Source organism: Olea europaea, chromosome 10 (assembly GCF_002742605.1).
Source record: "Olea europaea var. sylvestris chromosome 10, O_europaea_v1, whole genome shotgun sequence".
Taxonomy (NCBI): Eukaryota; Viridiplantae; Streptophyta; class Magnoliopsida; order Lamiales; family Oleaceae; genus Olea; species Olea europaea.
Window position 1 is genome coordinate 31,554,628 of NC_036246.1, and position 13,175 is coordinate 31,567,802.

The following is a 13,175-nucleotide window of genomic DNA, read 5'->3' on the forward strand; positions in this document are numbered from 1 at the left end:
GTTCGATTCCTGAAATATAGATTGAGACTTTTGGTGGACACCAGTGTACAGGTAGCTCTTGTTTCTTGATCTGTTGGAGCACATCACGCGATTAACTTCTTTCACGATACTTCAGAAAAGAGACGGTGGAAAACCCTTAAAGGTTGTGGTTCAACTTTTAAGAACATATAAAAGAGATCACTTGGAGAAAGGTGAAATGAGCGTGAAAATTGGGGAAATTCGAATGTCGTGGGTACCATTTAAATTCTGAATGGTTGAGATTTGTGTCGCACCTATAAAAGGCTGAATTTACCCAAAAAATAGATAAAAGGAAGGATAAAATAGGCAAAAAGGTACGGTAATCTTTTCCCAGAGTAAACGGTGCAAACACACGTTACAGAAACAGTTATCATCCAAATCAAAGAAATGGCACTTCCTTTCGCGTTTCAACTCTGTCGATTTTCCATTATTAATTCCAAGTGAGTGAATCTTAGAAACTCCTGAATATATAAGGTAACAATTGCTCACTCTCTTTTCTCAGATCTATAATCAATTTCAGCTGAAAATTTACTGTAAGCGACAATCTGTATCCGTCTTCAATCGTTATGGTTAACATACGAATTTTTTAATGTTTGATTAGCACTAAATCAATGATCTAAAAATTTTGGCTTCATTGATTCAATCGATGCGTTCCGATTCTGACCATATTTCAAGATAATTTCTATCACGTATTCAATTTGATTTATGGGTTCCTGCGAATGATTCGGATGCTTGAATTTATGACATGACTTGTACTTAAGTTCTTACCCTTGCTTTTTCTATCTAATCTTAGGTGTTCTTACACTGCATTGTGAAACAAGATTTATTTTCGAATTTGTAAAATTCAGATATCTATGCTTCTTTCTTCGCGTTCGTTTAACTGTTCTAGGATTTTTATTCTAAGTATTTGAGGTATGATTGTTTGCCAGCTTAACTGGGAAAATACTTTCGAGACTTTTGCTTGGCTTTTCTAGTAAATTGTACATATAACAAATTTTGTGTACAAAGCGAAAATTTAAGTTAATCTTTTCGATGGATCACTATTTACAGGTTATTATTAATAAAGACCAGTCACGTTGAATGATATTGGTGTATTAGCAGACAATGAGCCAGCTAGGTAGACCAACTTCAGGTATAATTTTATTTTCTCTCGAACCACTGGGCTCAGAACATTGAGGAATGAGGAATATCAATTTGTGCAGGTCAAGTTCAAATTATAAGAAATGTCTGCCATAATTCCCTACCCTTTTATTTTCGCATAAAGTTTTTTAGTGGAATTGTGCGTGAAAACACTGCATTACACTTACATAATGGACATAATAATGGAGTAGACCTTTTCTCCATGCACTAGACATTGTTTGACAATCTCTTTGCATCTTGATGAGTGTGCGTCACATGATTCATTTAGTTGCTAATTGGTGATTACATAGCATTAAACTTGTTTTAAAACATTTTCTTGCTAATTGATATACGTATTCATTTATCATCCTTTTTCGGACATTGTAGAGTTTTAATAGTTCTTGCATCTTCTTTTTTCCTTTGATGAATACTGTTCGTACAGGTAAAAGAAGATTGAAAGATCTTTTGGTTCAACGCGATAACCATTTTTGTGCAGATTGTGGTGCTCCAGATCCGAAATGGGCGTAAGTTCTAGTCTGGTTTCCTTCTGATTTCTTTTACGTTTCTTACTTCTTGCTATATTATTGATAAAATGTCACAAGAGCATGGGGGAAAGTAGTAGTAGTTACTTCTGCCTGCTTACCTTAAAAGCTTCAGGATTCAAGCTCATCGTTATCCATGTGTCAATAATAAAAAAGAACACATGTAAATTACTGTTATTTGTATCTGCGTTTCTTTTAATGTTACTTGTTAATATTTCTTGTGGCATGTTCAGGTCTGCAAATATTGGAGTATTTATTTGCTTAAAGTGTTGCGGTGTGCACAGAAGCCTTGGTACACATATTTCAAAGGTAACTTACTTAGTTCGTTCTTTTTTTTCTTTTTTTTTTTTCTCTTCCACCAACTCCTATCTCTCGCACTCATACATTTTATAATCTTTTATTCCTTACATTTTCCGTCGTAAAATTTTTATCATGCAGGTTTTGTCTGTGACATTAGATGAATGGTCTGATGATGAAATTGATGCATTGATTGAGGTTGGAGGAAATGCTTGTGCTAATTCAATTTACGAGGCTTATCTTCCTGAAGGAGTCTCAAAACCTCGACCAGATGCTAGCCATGAAGATCGTTCAAAATTTATCAGGTATGGTTGAACCTAAAAGAAGTATCAATTATATACTTTCTTAGTGAGGAGGTTCTCTCTCTCTCTCTCTCTCTCTCTCTCTCTCTCTGGTGAAGATGGGGTGGTTATTTATTTAGTTAATTTTATGAGACTTTTTGTTAATCCACCTGCCAAGTCTCACCAGATAATATTTAGCTGAGATTTGTTGTGCCATTCTGACCAGACATTTTCTTCTTTCTTCTATGATTATCACGTCGACCTTTCCGTTCTATCAAATCCTAAGTTCAACTCTCGAATCTGATGAATGTTCCCAATCATGATGCTACTGGATTCCTGAGTGGTTTGCATGGACAAGTGCAAGTTTTGTGGGATATTCAGGTTTCAACTTGAAGCCATTCCATTTTTGTTATGTAGGTCCAAATATGAGCTCCAAGAATTCTTGAAACCTAGCTTACGTATTACGTCAACTTCTAAAAAAGGCTCTTTGCAATCAAGTTTGTCCAAGAAGATTATGGATAATTTTCAAAGTTCAAGTTCGTCATCGCAGCAACCAGTAAGTTCTCTTCCATTGTTTGAATCTCATTCTGTGTTATCAGCAAATATATAGCTGACAGCCATCCAATGACAAAATTTTCTGCATTAAGGGTAAACAGCTGCTTATCTCCATTCTCGGCATTCTCGTGGCGTCTCTTTTCTTTTATTTTTTCTCTTGTCTTTTTTAAATCTGCATCACAATAGTGACACTGGCCAAGTTTTCTTAATCCATGCGGAATGAGTGTCCTGACAGAAATGTGAAGTTTATTAAGATAGATCAGATTTATCAACAAGATGTTACAGATTTTACTGGCATCTTGGTGCTTCTGTGAATTACTTTTTTCTGTATTTAAGGTTACAATTCAATTACAAGAAGGCATGGTGGAATTTATTGGAGTGTTGAAGATTACAATATTCAAAGGCACAAATTTAGCTGTACGAGACATGCTGTCAAGTGATCCTTATGTTGTCTTAACTCTTGGAAAGCAGGTTAGTAATTTCTTGTTTTCCTTTGGTTTAGGGACAGAGACTGATGGATCCAAAAGGTGATAAACTACGCCTATGTTCTGTAACTTCAGTCTTTTGAATTATTATTATTATTTTTTTCCACTGAGATCTGCTGAGTATGTTCTTATTTATGCATTTTCACGTTGCTCGAATATGTAATGTTGGTAAGCTCAAAAACTTATGGTAAGATTGGTGTGGTGGTTTAATATTAGGCCCGTCTGGTGGGGAATAAATCAGATTTTTAGTAGAATTTGATAAAAGTTGTTGAAAAGTGTGGTTGAAAAGCTGTGGATCCTATAAAATGTGAGGTTAAAATTAGTTATTGATTTTGACTTAAATTAAAATCTGGATTTTAATTTGTATCAAATAGGGGCTAGGAAGGATATGAAGTTAAAATCTTGTCTATCGTAGTTCAAGATTGCCGTCAAACTTATGTACTTTTAGTCTTTTACATTGGCTTTTCCGGTAAATCAGAATGCTGTTATAGATGCTTGTGCTTTTGTCTAACTTGTACAAACTTTTTGAGAGAGAATATCTGGACGAAAACAAATCTTATTTCTTATTCAACTCAAAATCATAAGTCATATATAGCAATGCTTTCTTTGGCTTTGTTGTTGAAATCTTGGGTGGTTCAAAATGTGTACTTTTCCAACTTCTGTAAAGCTTCTTTGTGTTACTAGAAAGCACAAACAGCAGTCGTGAAGAGCAATTTGAATCCCGTCTGGAATGAGGAACTTATGCTTTCTGTTCCACAAGATTTTGGTGCAATAAAACTGGTAATATGTCTTTTCTTGCTTTTCTTTGTATCATTTTTCCGCATAGAAAAACAATTTTCCGTTTTTGGTTCCTTGCATTGATATTTTACTTCTTGCAACTTGATGCTTCTCACTAACCACATAGTATTCTCATAATTTTGGAAACATTTCTGTGGACACACATATCTTTTCTCTGCTTTCTAGTCTTTTATTTTAGCTTTCTGAATAAGCATATAACTTGTCACGGGCATCTCATTGACATCGTATCTAAGTTTTTTCATTTCTTTAAACTACAGCAAGTTTTTGATCACGACACATTTTCGGCTGACGATATAATGGGAGAAGCTCACATTGATATTCAGCCATTGATAACCTCAGCAATGGCATTTGGAGATGCAGGAATGTTTGGTAACATGCAGATCGGAAAATGGCTGAAATCACATGACAATGCACTAATAGATGATAGCACTGTTAACATTGTTGATGGGAAGGTGAAACAGGCAGTATCACTCAAACTTCAGAATGTGGAATCTGGAGAATTGGATTTAGAACTAGAGTGGATTCCTCTCGAACAATAGTGGCTCATTTGGTAAGTTGGAGACTATTACGACCGACAATGTCAAAGAAGAAAAGAAATTAAAATCTTATTTATTGTAATCCAATTTAACTAGTACTACGTACCAAAGGTGTCCTGTTGTATATGAATTAATTTCCATTTCCCATTGACATTTGGAAATAAACTTCTATGGAAGTTGACACATATGTGATAATGTATTCTTTACAATTCTTTCATCTTTTATATTTTCATTTTAATTGTCAGAACAAGTAACATATTCTTATTTTGATAGAGAAATGATTTTGTATAGACTCAAAAGCACGTTTTGTTCACCATTAACATAATTAAATATAATAGAAAATGCATTATATTCTTTATTCGAGTAATGCAGACGAATTAGAATTATCTTTATTTGTAAATTATGCAATTAGGCAACTTGTACATGCTATAACAAGATAAAGTTTAACCTTAATCTAGAGTTGACTAATATTAAAGAATAATGTTACGTAGTCCTCTTTGAGTTACAACCTCAGTCTAGATGACGCTAAATAATAAGTCAAATAAAAGGTGAAATTAAATAAATTATTTAATTCTAGTTATCATTTAATGCTACGTTAACGTCATTTTTAATTCTAGTGAGACTAAATAGTATTACTCAATATTAAAAGTCTTGTGGGTGAAGTGGGACCAGCTGAAGATGCCAACAGGGGTATCAATAACTCATTGAAATTCGTGCAAGTCACCGATCATAATAATAAAATAATATTAAGCTAATTTTACTTAAACTAATTTTTTTAATGTTTGTTTGGAAGAGATTTTTTAAGTGAATAATCTCTCCTAAACAAGGCCATCATTCAAAATAAATTTTTAGTGTCGAATGGATGTTATTCATCATTAGCTTAATTCAAAACAAGGCCATATTTTAACCCCTTCATAATCGTGCTTGTAATCATTCAGAGTTTGAAATAAAGATTTCATAATCAAGTGGTAGTTGATAAGTGTATTTCCTACACTAATTCGGGACTTTAAACTATGGAATTTTATTGTTCTTTCGACAAAATATGACCTAATTTGTATTGTATTATTTTTATTAGGAACAACTCACGTTTGAACAAAGAATTGAAGAAACAAGCAAAAATGGGCAAAAAATGACAAATTCAAAGTATGGGTACTAAATTGACTATTGGATAAAGTTGATGGGCCAGCTACCAATTGGAATTGGAATGAGAAGTGGACTAAATTGGACTTGCAATTGAAATCAAATTAAAGGATTACATGGGCTCCTATGAAATAAATTTGCTGGCAGAAAATTCCACATACAAACACACGCATGAAGACAATAACATGGGCTGAAATTGGAGTCCTTTTTGGAGCACGCATTGTGGACCGGCTGCTAGGTTTTATTTTATATATATACACGCATTAAAGGCGGAATCGAGGAGAAATTTATAGAAGCTGGCCGGTTGCTGAATATATTATATATCTGTACACATTAGAGGCAGCGAAAGGGGCTGAATTGAGAGAGATTCTGGCAAGAAGAAACAGCGGCTGGGGGTCAACATATTATACATACAAGCTGCTAAATTTGGGCAGTAAAAAAAGGCAGAACTGCTGGAAAAAAAGCAAAGAAAAAATCGGGCTGCCAGCTGGTGAAAGTGATTACATATATATAAAAAAGGAAGCTGAATCTGCTGGAAATAAAAGGGCCGATGTTGCAGGAATACCCTATATAAAAACATAAATTGAAGCAGCTTTGGAGGGCCAATTTAATATATTGATACACACAGAAACCAAAGCCAGGTGAAGGAGGTGGCTGCCTTGGAATTCAATTCATAATACACGCACAAGAAACGGGTTTTCCACTGCTGGAATTAATATGTATACACGCAGACAAAAATCTAGAAGAAAAGGCAGAATATACACGCACAACAGGAGCTGAAATTGAAGGAAAAAAATCACGCAAAAAAGGACCGGCTCATAACTGGAATCAATCACGTTTCGTCGATTTCGCGGTGATATCTTTTCAATTTCATTTGTTTAATTCTAGTATCATGTTTGGCTAATTCCTTTTCACGTATTGGATGATGACAAAATTGTTTAATTTTTAGTTTTAATTCGAGACCTACGTTTTTATGTTAATTATTGCGTTGTGATTCTAATAATATGCATAATTAGATTGTTCTAATGTTTGCGCACCATTAGGATAATAAGTTACTTTTTCGTAGTGTTGGAAAACTCACGATAGGTATAACACTATTATTGGGACACATGGACAATAAATATTAGGAATAGTATTTGTGGCGTGTGCGATCTTATATGATAATCCTAAACGTCAATGCATGTTTGCTATATGAATTCAGACTAGGAATATGATCGTCTCGTGGTAATTATAGGTTTATTATATCTTAGGAAAGAATAATAAATAAATAAATAAAAATGGTTTATCGATCGTTGCAATTGCATAAATTGAGATAATTATTATTGGTTGAGAATTAGAACTAAGAATTGATTAATGGCGTCGGAAATCTAATACGTTTACACATTTGAATTTTTAAACCAAATTTAATTATTTTCACAAGTTTTAATTATAAAAATTATTTAGCTATTCCCTCGATCGTTTGTTAGTTATAAATACGAATTAAATATATCAAATATACTAAAATTGATCCTTATTCCCTATGGAACGATAACTCTATCATCACGATTATTACTTGTACAACGAACCCATACGCTTGCGGGAATTTTCACGAACAGTAGTACAAACAAAGATGAGCATGTGGACGGTTTGTCGCATATGTTGAAATCACTTGCGAAGCTCACGGATGAGAAAGACTTGGAAATTTCGTTGAATATAAATATGCGCAAGGGGAAACGAGTTTCGGAAGATTTCACATGAAATTCGATGTTTTTGGAATGTGAAACTTAAGTGTTTGTATAAGTATGTAGTACGACATGTGTTTATGTAGGATAATGTAGTATGTTAACCTGGCCAGTTTTTTATTAACCCAAATTAGCCCCCAAGTTAGCTCAAAGGTTGGTCTCTTTCTCCAGTTAAAGTAATAAACATGAAGTCATAGCCATCCTAGTGACTAAACCAAATTCTTATTAATTCACTCAAACCCTGCTTTGATCCATTGCTTATTTCCTCTAGCACAGAAAAGATAAAGATGGATGATAAATCAATAATTAGACAATGGAGTATAATTTGAGGCTGGGGTCAAAGCTTTCACCTAACTGTACAACATTTCTGTAGTCACAAAATCAGCATCATTTGCACTAAAACTCACCAGAAATTATGCAAGACAAAACAAAATTTAGCTCCAAAATAGAGGTCCATTAGCCTCGTACAATGCCTTACTTAATGAAAAACCGACCAAACATATACAAAGGCATCTCCCAAACATCCAATTTGAACAAAGCTGAGAAAAGAGCTTGATGTAAATCATTCATTACAATCAGAAATCATCACATCTTGAACCAAGCCAAAAAATAAAATAAAAATACATTAATAACAATCACCTATTGATGTTCCGTAGTCGGCTTGAATATCGGTCCTACTGATGACTGGGTGATATTATACATCCAACCTACTACGGCACTTTGAGAGGGTGACATTAGTGGTTGGAATGGAATTGTAGTACCTACTGTAAACAATACAGGGTTAACGATATGGGGGAAAGAAACATGTGCAATATGTGTTTGCATACGACACCATATAATTTACTTGGGTAATTGAATACAACATTTGATGACAACGGAGCAATGGAGTTTGAAGCTACCAACGGTTGTGTAACTGCATGGCTCTTCGGCCAACGGTCAACCTACATGCGATGAAAGAACTATTAGAAAATGTTGTCATTCAATGTAAAAAAAAACAAAAAACAAAAAAAAACCCACACGACGAAAAGAAACATGTGCAATATGTGTTTGCATACGACACCATATAATTTACTTGGGTAATTGAATACAACATTTGATGACAACGGAGCAATGGAGTTTGAAGCTACCAACGGTTGTGTAACTGCATGGCTCTTCGGCCAACGGTCAACCTACATGCGATGAAAGAACTATTAGAAAATGTTGTCATTCAATGTAAAAAAAAACAAAAAACAAAAAAAAACCCACACGACACCAAAAAAATAAATAAATTTTTTTACTGACCATACTAAATTGTGAATATGAAACTGGAGTGGATACGGGATATTCTGCTTGCTCGGGTATCTGAACGACAGGTGTATCCTGTACAAGATTAGTATTCCTTGATCGCGGTCTACATCCTGTACTTGAAGAGGCAACTGCCTGTATTACAAAGTGAAGTGTTATATTTTGTATCAGTTCTCATAAATGAAGGTGCAAAATGCGGAAAAAAAATAATAATAATACCTTCGATTTCTTTGAACTTGACTCTAATGGGCTTTTCTTACGCTGTTTCTTTGGTGCTCCCTTCTGTTTCGCGCATATAGGATCCTGTAAAGTGCCACTGCCCATGTCTTGCGATGCTTTCGACTGGGATCCTAGATGCAGATTTGGCATAGAAATGCTAGTGCTCTGAGAAGTCTGCTTGGTAGACATTATCTCCTTCGACTGTAACTGAATCCAATCTACTATCAGGCGACATCCGTCCTTATTATTTGCGGCTATATCTGCCAAAGTAGCAAACTCTTCACACATTTTGTCATACCTCAATTGGTCAGGAGTGCTAACTAAACCGTCATAGTTCACTACAACTCTCGTGTGAGCTTTACAAATATCTCTCCTTCATCTCCGTAATATGTACCGATCCGATAGTGATGAGATGCCGTTACGCATCAACACTGAGATGGCATGTCTACACAAAATTCCTCGGAACTCAAACAAATGACAACTGCAAACAATATCGCAGTCCTCCGCACGAAACAGTACCGTGAATTTTTTCTTCCTCACCTTGCCTTCGTAAATGATATCCTCCTCAACCTCATACATCCTCCCCGAACACTCGTCAGATGCACTTAAGACATCACAGTACACTTTACCAGTTATCTCATTTTGAAATTCTTGAAATTTGGCTATGGTATAAACTGCCTGAATTTGCTTTTCCATTTCATATTTCGTTGCACACGGCACCATTTGCGAAAACGACTTGAAATCTGTATGGAATTCCTTCTCAATCTTCCTTCGCAGTGCTCGTTCATATTGTTCTACAAACTGCTTCAATGACGTCTTAGAATGCACGTATCCATCGAAGAACGCATTTACACTCTCACTACGCTGAGTAGTTGACATCCCCGCCCAGAAAGTCATTTTCAAATAACATGGTACCCATCGACCTCTGTTCTCAAACAAACCGGACAACCATTCATTATCTTGTAAGTTATAAGTATCAATCATCAATTCCCAACCTTTCTCAAACTCTTCAACAAACTGTGAGTCGTACACTAATCCGTGTATACATGGAAAAATAGATCTCTTGTCCACGTGATATCTAAATTTTTTAGGCAACTTTTTCAATATGTGCCACAGACATTATCTATGTCTCGTATTTGGAAACACTATCTGAATTACGTTCTGCATAGCCCTATCTTGATCGGTAATAATTCCATTAGGAGCTTGACCATGCATGCACAACATCCATGTTTTGAACAACCAAACAAATGTATCTGTATCCTCATTTGATAGCAACCCACATCCAAGTAGTATCGACTGTCCGTGATGATTTACTCCAACAAAGGGAGCGAATGGCATGTCATATTTATTGGTTAGGTAAGTGGTATCAAACGTCACTACATCACCGAATTCCTTATATGCTTGCCAAGACCTATTATCTGCCCAGAAAAGATTCTTAAGCCTTGACTCGTCATCCAAATCCATAGAGAAATAAAACCTAGAACGTGCTTGCATCTCCGCAAAGTAGGATTGTATAGCAGCAGCATCCCCTTCACCTAGTCTTAACCGCCTCACTTTTTCCACATAATTCAGACAATCCTTTTCAATACAAGTCATATTCTTATACCCACCGGCTTCAACTACTGCGGAGTTGTAACTCTTATGCAAAGAAATTCCTGCTATATCATTCACTTCTAGTTTTCGTATCACATGTGCACTCAATTCTCGGTTGCATCGATACAACCTGGATTTCGATGGACTTGTTTTATGATTATGTTCGAGGTCAACCGTGCAAATTCTCCATATTCCCCGAATATCTGAGGAAGCAGTTATCCTCGCTTTGCAACCCATCTGAATCGTTGGCTGAGGCTTCAAAGAAGAGCCTTTTTTATCGCGTCGTTGTCCCCCACGACTACATGTTAGCGTAACATTTGTCACTACACCATTGTACTTTCCGAAATTTCTTCTCCTAACTGGAAAACCTACTTCGTACGCATATTTTTTGTAAAATTCAAACCATTCTTGCTCGTCGTTGAATTTTATACCCACTTCCGGCGCAATCGCAGCATTTCCTCCTACATTATCATCTTCCAATGTGATTACATTGTCCATCAAGTTCTCATCATTGGATTCGACAAAGACTTCGTCATCTAATACTTCCGTTAGTTCTTGTCCTGCATCAAAATCAACGAAGCCATATGTTGTTATTAGAAAAAAAAAACAAGTAGGAAATTACAATACCAAAAATAGGTACCATTCACTCTTTCCAGAATACAATACCAGAAGATTTCTATAAAACACTGAAATCAAAGTTCTTAACTAGTATTGAGCTCAAAGATACTTAAAACATTTCCAATAGAAATAGTAAAAGGTCATGGAGCACTCATTCAATGAACAGAAATGTTATGCTTGCAGGATGGCCATAAAATTCACAATCTCCCACCACCACCACAACACCAAAAATAGCTCACATATAAAAAACCACTGAACTTTTACTGAACTCCACATAGTATCCACTTTCACTCACATCAGCCTCTCTATTCATAAAACAAATACAATTCACAATACTGAGTCCACTTTTACTGAACTCCACACGGTATCCACTTTTCTATGACAGTTTTGCAACAAAAAAGGTATCACCCAACAATAACTAATAAAACAATTCAGTTCATAACGAAGTAATATTGAACTTAATATTTTCAATTTTACCATAAATGCCATTTCGACTTTTGATTAACAACAGCCTTCAAGTAATATAAGCATGAAAAAATCCACTTCATAGAGAACAAAACATCACAACCTAACATACTGAAAAACATCATTACAGCCATATAACTGTCTACAATGTCACATATAGTTCAGCTAATCGAAACAGCTTTCTCATTTCTTAAACCCTTCTACGTATTCACATGTTGCAAAATACAGCGATGCATCAAGTATACATTATAACCAAGAAAGAGATTACCTTTGTCTGTCATCTTGATAGGTACATAGATTTCCTTGATTCTTGGTTGATTTGGAGATGGATAAAGTTGGGCTTTGGTGAGGTAGTTGGATTTCTTGTCGAATGCTACTCGGGTTGTCCTTAGAGGGAGTCACGTGGGTAAAACAGATTTGGGGGTCGGATTGTAGTCGTCAAAGGGGACCAAGTCGATGAATCAAATTTCGTCATGTGGTAGAATGGTTTTTTGTGTTCAAGTCGATAAATCAAATTTAGGAAAGTGGACCCAGTATTGTGAATGGTATTTTGTGTTCCAACCGATGTCGTAGTGAGAGGGGATTCTAACTGGGAAAGCTTGCTCAACGAAAATGGCCCAGTGGCCAAGTCGCGAGAGCTGGATTTCTACGAAGTCGGACCCAGAAATCAAGAAATTTTTTCCTCTCTTCTCACCGGAACGAACCCATCTGCCGGGAAATAATTTGCTCGCGGGTGTTGTATTGGGGAAATTTGATTTTTGACAGTGGGAATTCAAGATTTTTGGGAATTACTGAAACGGGCCGGGTTGCTATTGACCCACGCATTTCCTTGAATTTTTCAAGTGAAATCCGTTCCCGCCTATTCCACGTCACCCATTTTGAAATGTTGTGAAACTTGCTGTGAGCCAATGCTGTACAACCAGCATTTTCCATCTTTTATATCAAATAATTTATAATAACATCACATCACACCAAAAATCTCAAGTTCAAGTCAAGTTTGACAAAGAGGAATGGAGGAGATGCAGAGGTGTGGGAAAGGGAGACATTTGTTATGAACAGTAGCACATGAACAAATCGGACTAATAACTCACATTCAGAGTCAATGCAACTATTATGTTTATTTTATGAGTAATGCTATTTTAGCTTTATTGAAATTGTAATTCCGGTAATCCTAATGTTTTATTAAATAATAAGTGAAATTAAATTGAGAAATTTCATATATACAGAATTTTCCTTCACATAAGTCCATTAGAATAGAGACAATGTGTGGGCCCCATGTATAATAAAAAAAAATTGCCAAAAAATCATCCACTCATCCCACTTGTGTGTTATCTGTAAGATTCTTTTCTATAATTACAACTCTGCCCAATTAAATTACTCATTTAATTTTGTCATTTAGTTAATCTGTCATTAAACGTGGCCTAAATTGAGGATGTAGCTACGGTAGAAGTACATAACATTACTCTTATTTTATTCATCGGGATTTATCACGTATCAATTATTA

The 13,175-nt window shown here is 35.4% G+C and overlaps 3 protein-coding genes across 3 annotated transcripts; 1 reads left to right on the top strand and 2 right to left on the bottom strand.

Moving 5' to 3' along the window:
• The first annotated feature begins 315 nt into the window (after positions 1-315).
• On the top strand, positions 316-4,848 carry LOC111401837 (ADP-ribosylation factor GTPase-activating protein AGD12-like). Its single transcript, XM_023029768.1, has 9 exons — positions 316-492; positions 1,069-1,150; positions 1,580-1,661; positions 1,913-1,988; positions 2,118-2,281; positions 2,675-2,813; positions 3,149-3,283; positions 3,982-4,077; positions 4,353-4,848. The coding sequence occupies exons 2-9, from the start codon at positions 1,123-1,125 to the stop codon at positions 4,632-4,634; spliced, it is 1,002 nt and encodes a 333-aa protein (XP_022885536.1). The 5' UTR covers positions 316-492; positions 1,069-1,122; the 3' UTR covers positions 4,635-4,848.
• A 3,678-nt stretch (positions 4,849-8,526) lies between these two features.
• On the bottom strand, positions 8,527-13,093 carry LOC111401840 (protein FAR-RED IMPAIRED RESPONSE 1-like). The gene is made up of 4 exons (XM_023029771.1): positions 11,940-13,093; positions 8,996-11,148; positions 8,774-8,911; positions 8,527-8,661 (listed from the first exon to the last, which is right to left on the bottom strand). Exons 1-2 carry the CDS (start codon positions 11,950-11,952, stop codon positions 10,115-10,117), a joined length of 1,047 nt encoding a protein of 348 aa, XP_022885539.1. The 5' UTR covers positions 11,953-13,093; the 3' UTR covers positions 8,527-8,661; positions 8,774-8,911; positions 8,996-10,114.
• LOC111400546 (protein FAR1-RELATED SEQUENCE 1-like) lies at positions 9,371-9,979 on the bottom strand. The gene has a single exon (XM_023027951.1). The coding sequence runs from the start codon at positions 9,977-9,979 to the stop codon at positions 9,371-9,373; it is 609 nt and encodes a 202-aa protein (XP_022883719.1).
• Positions 13,094-13,175: the final 82 nt, after the last annotated feature.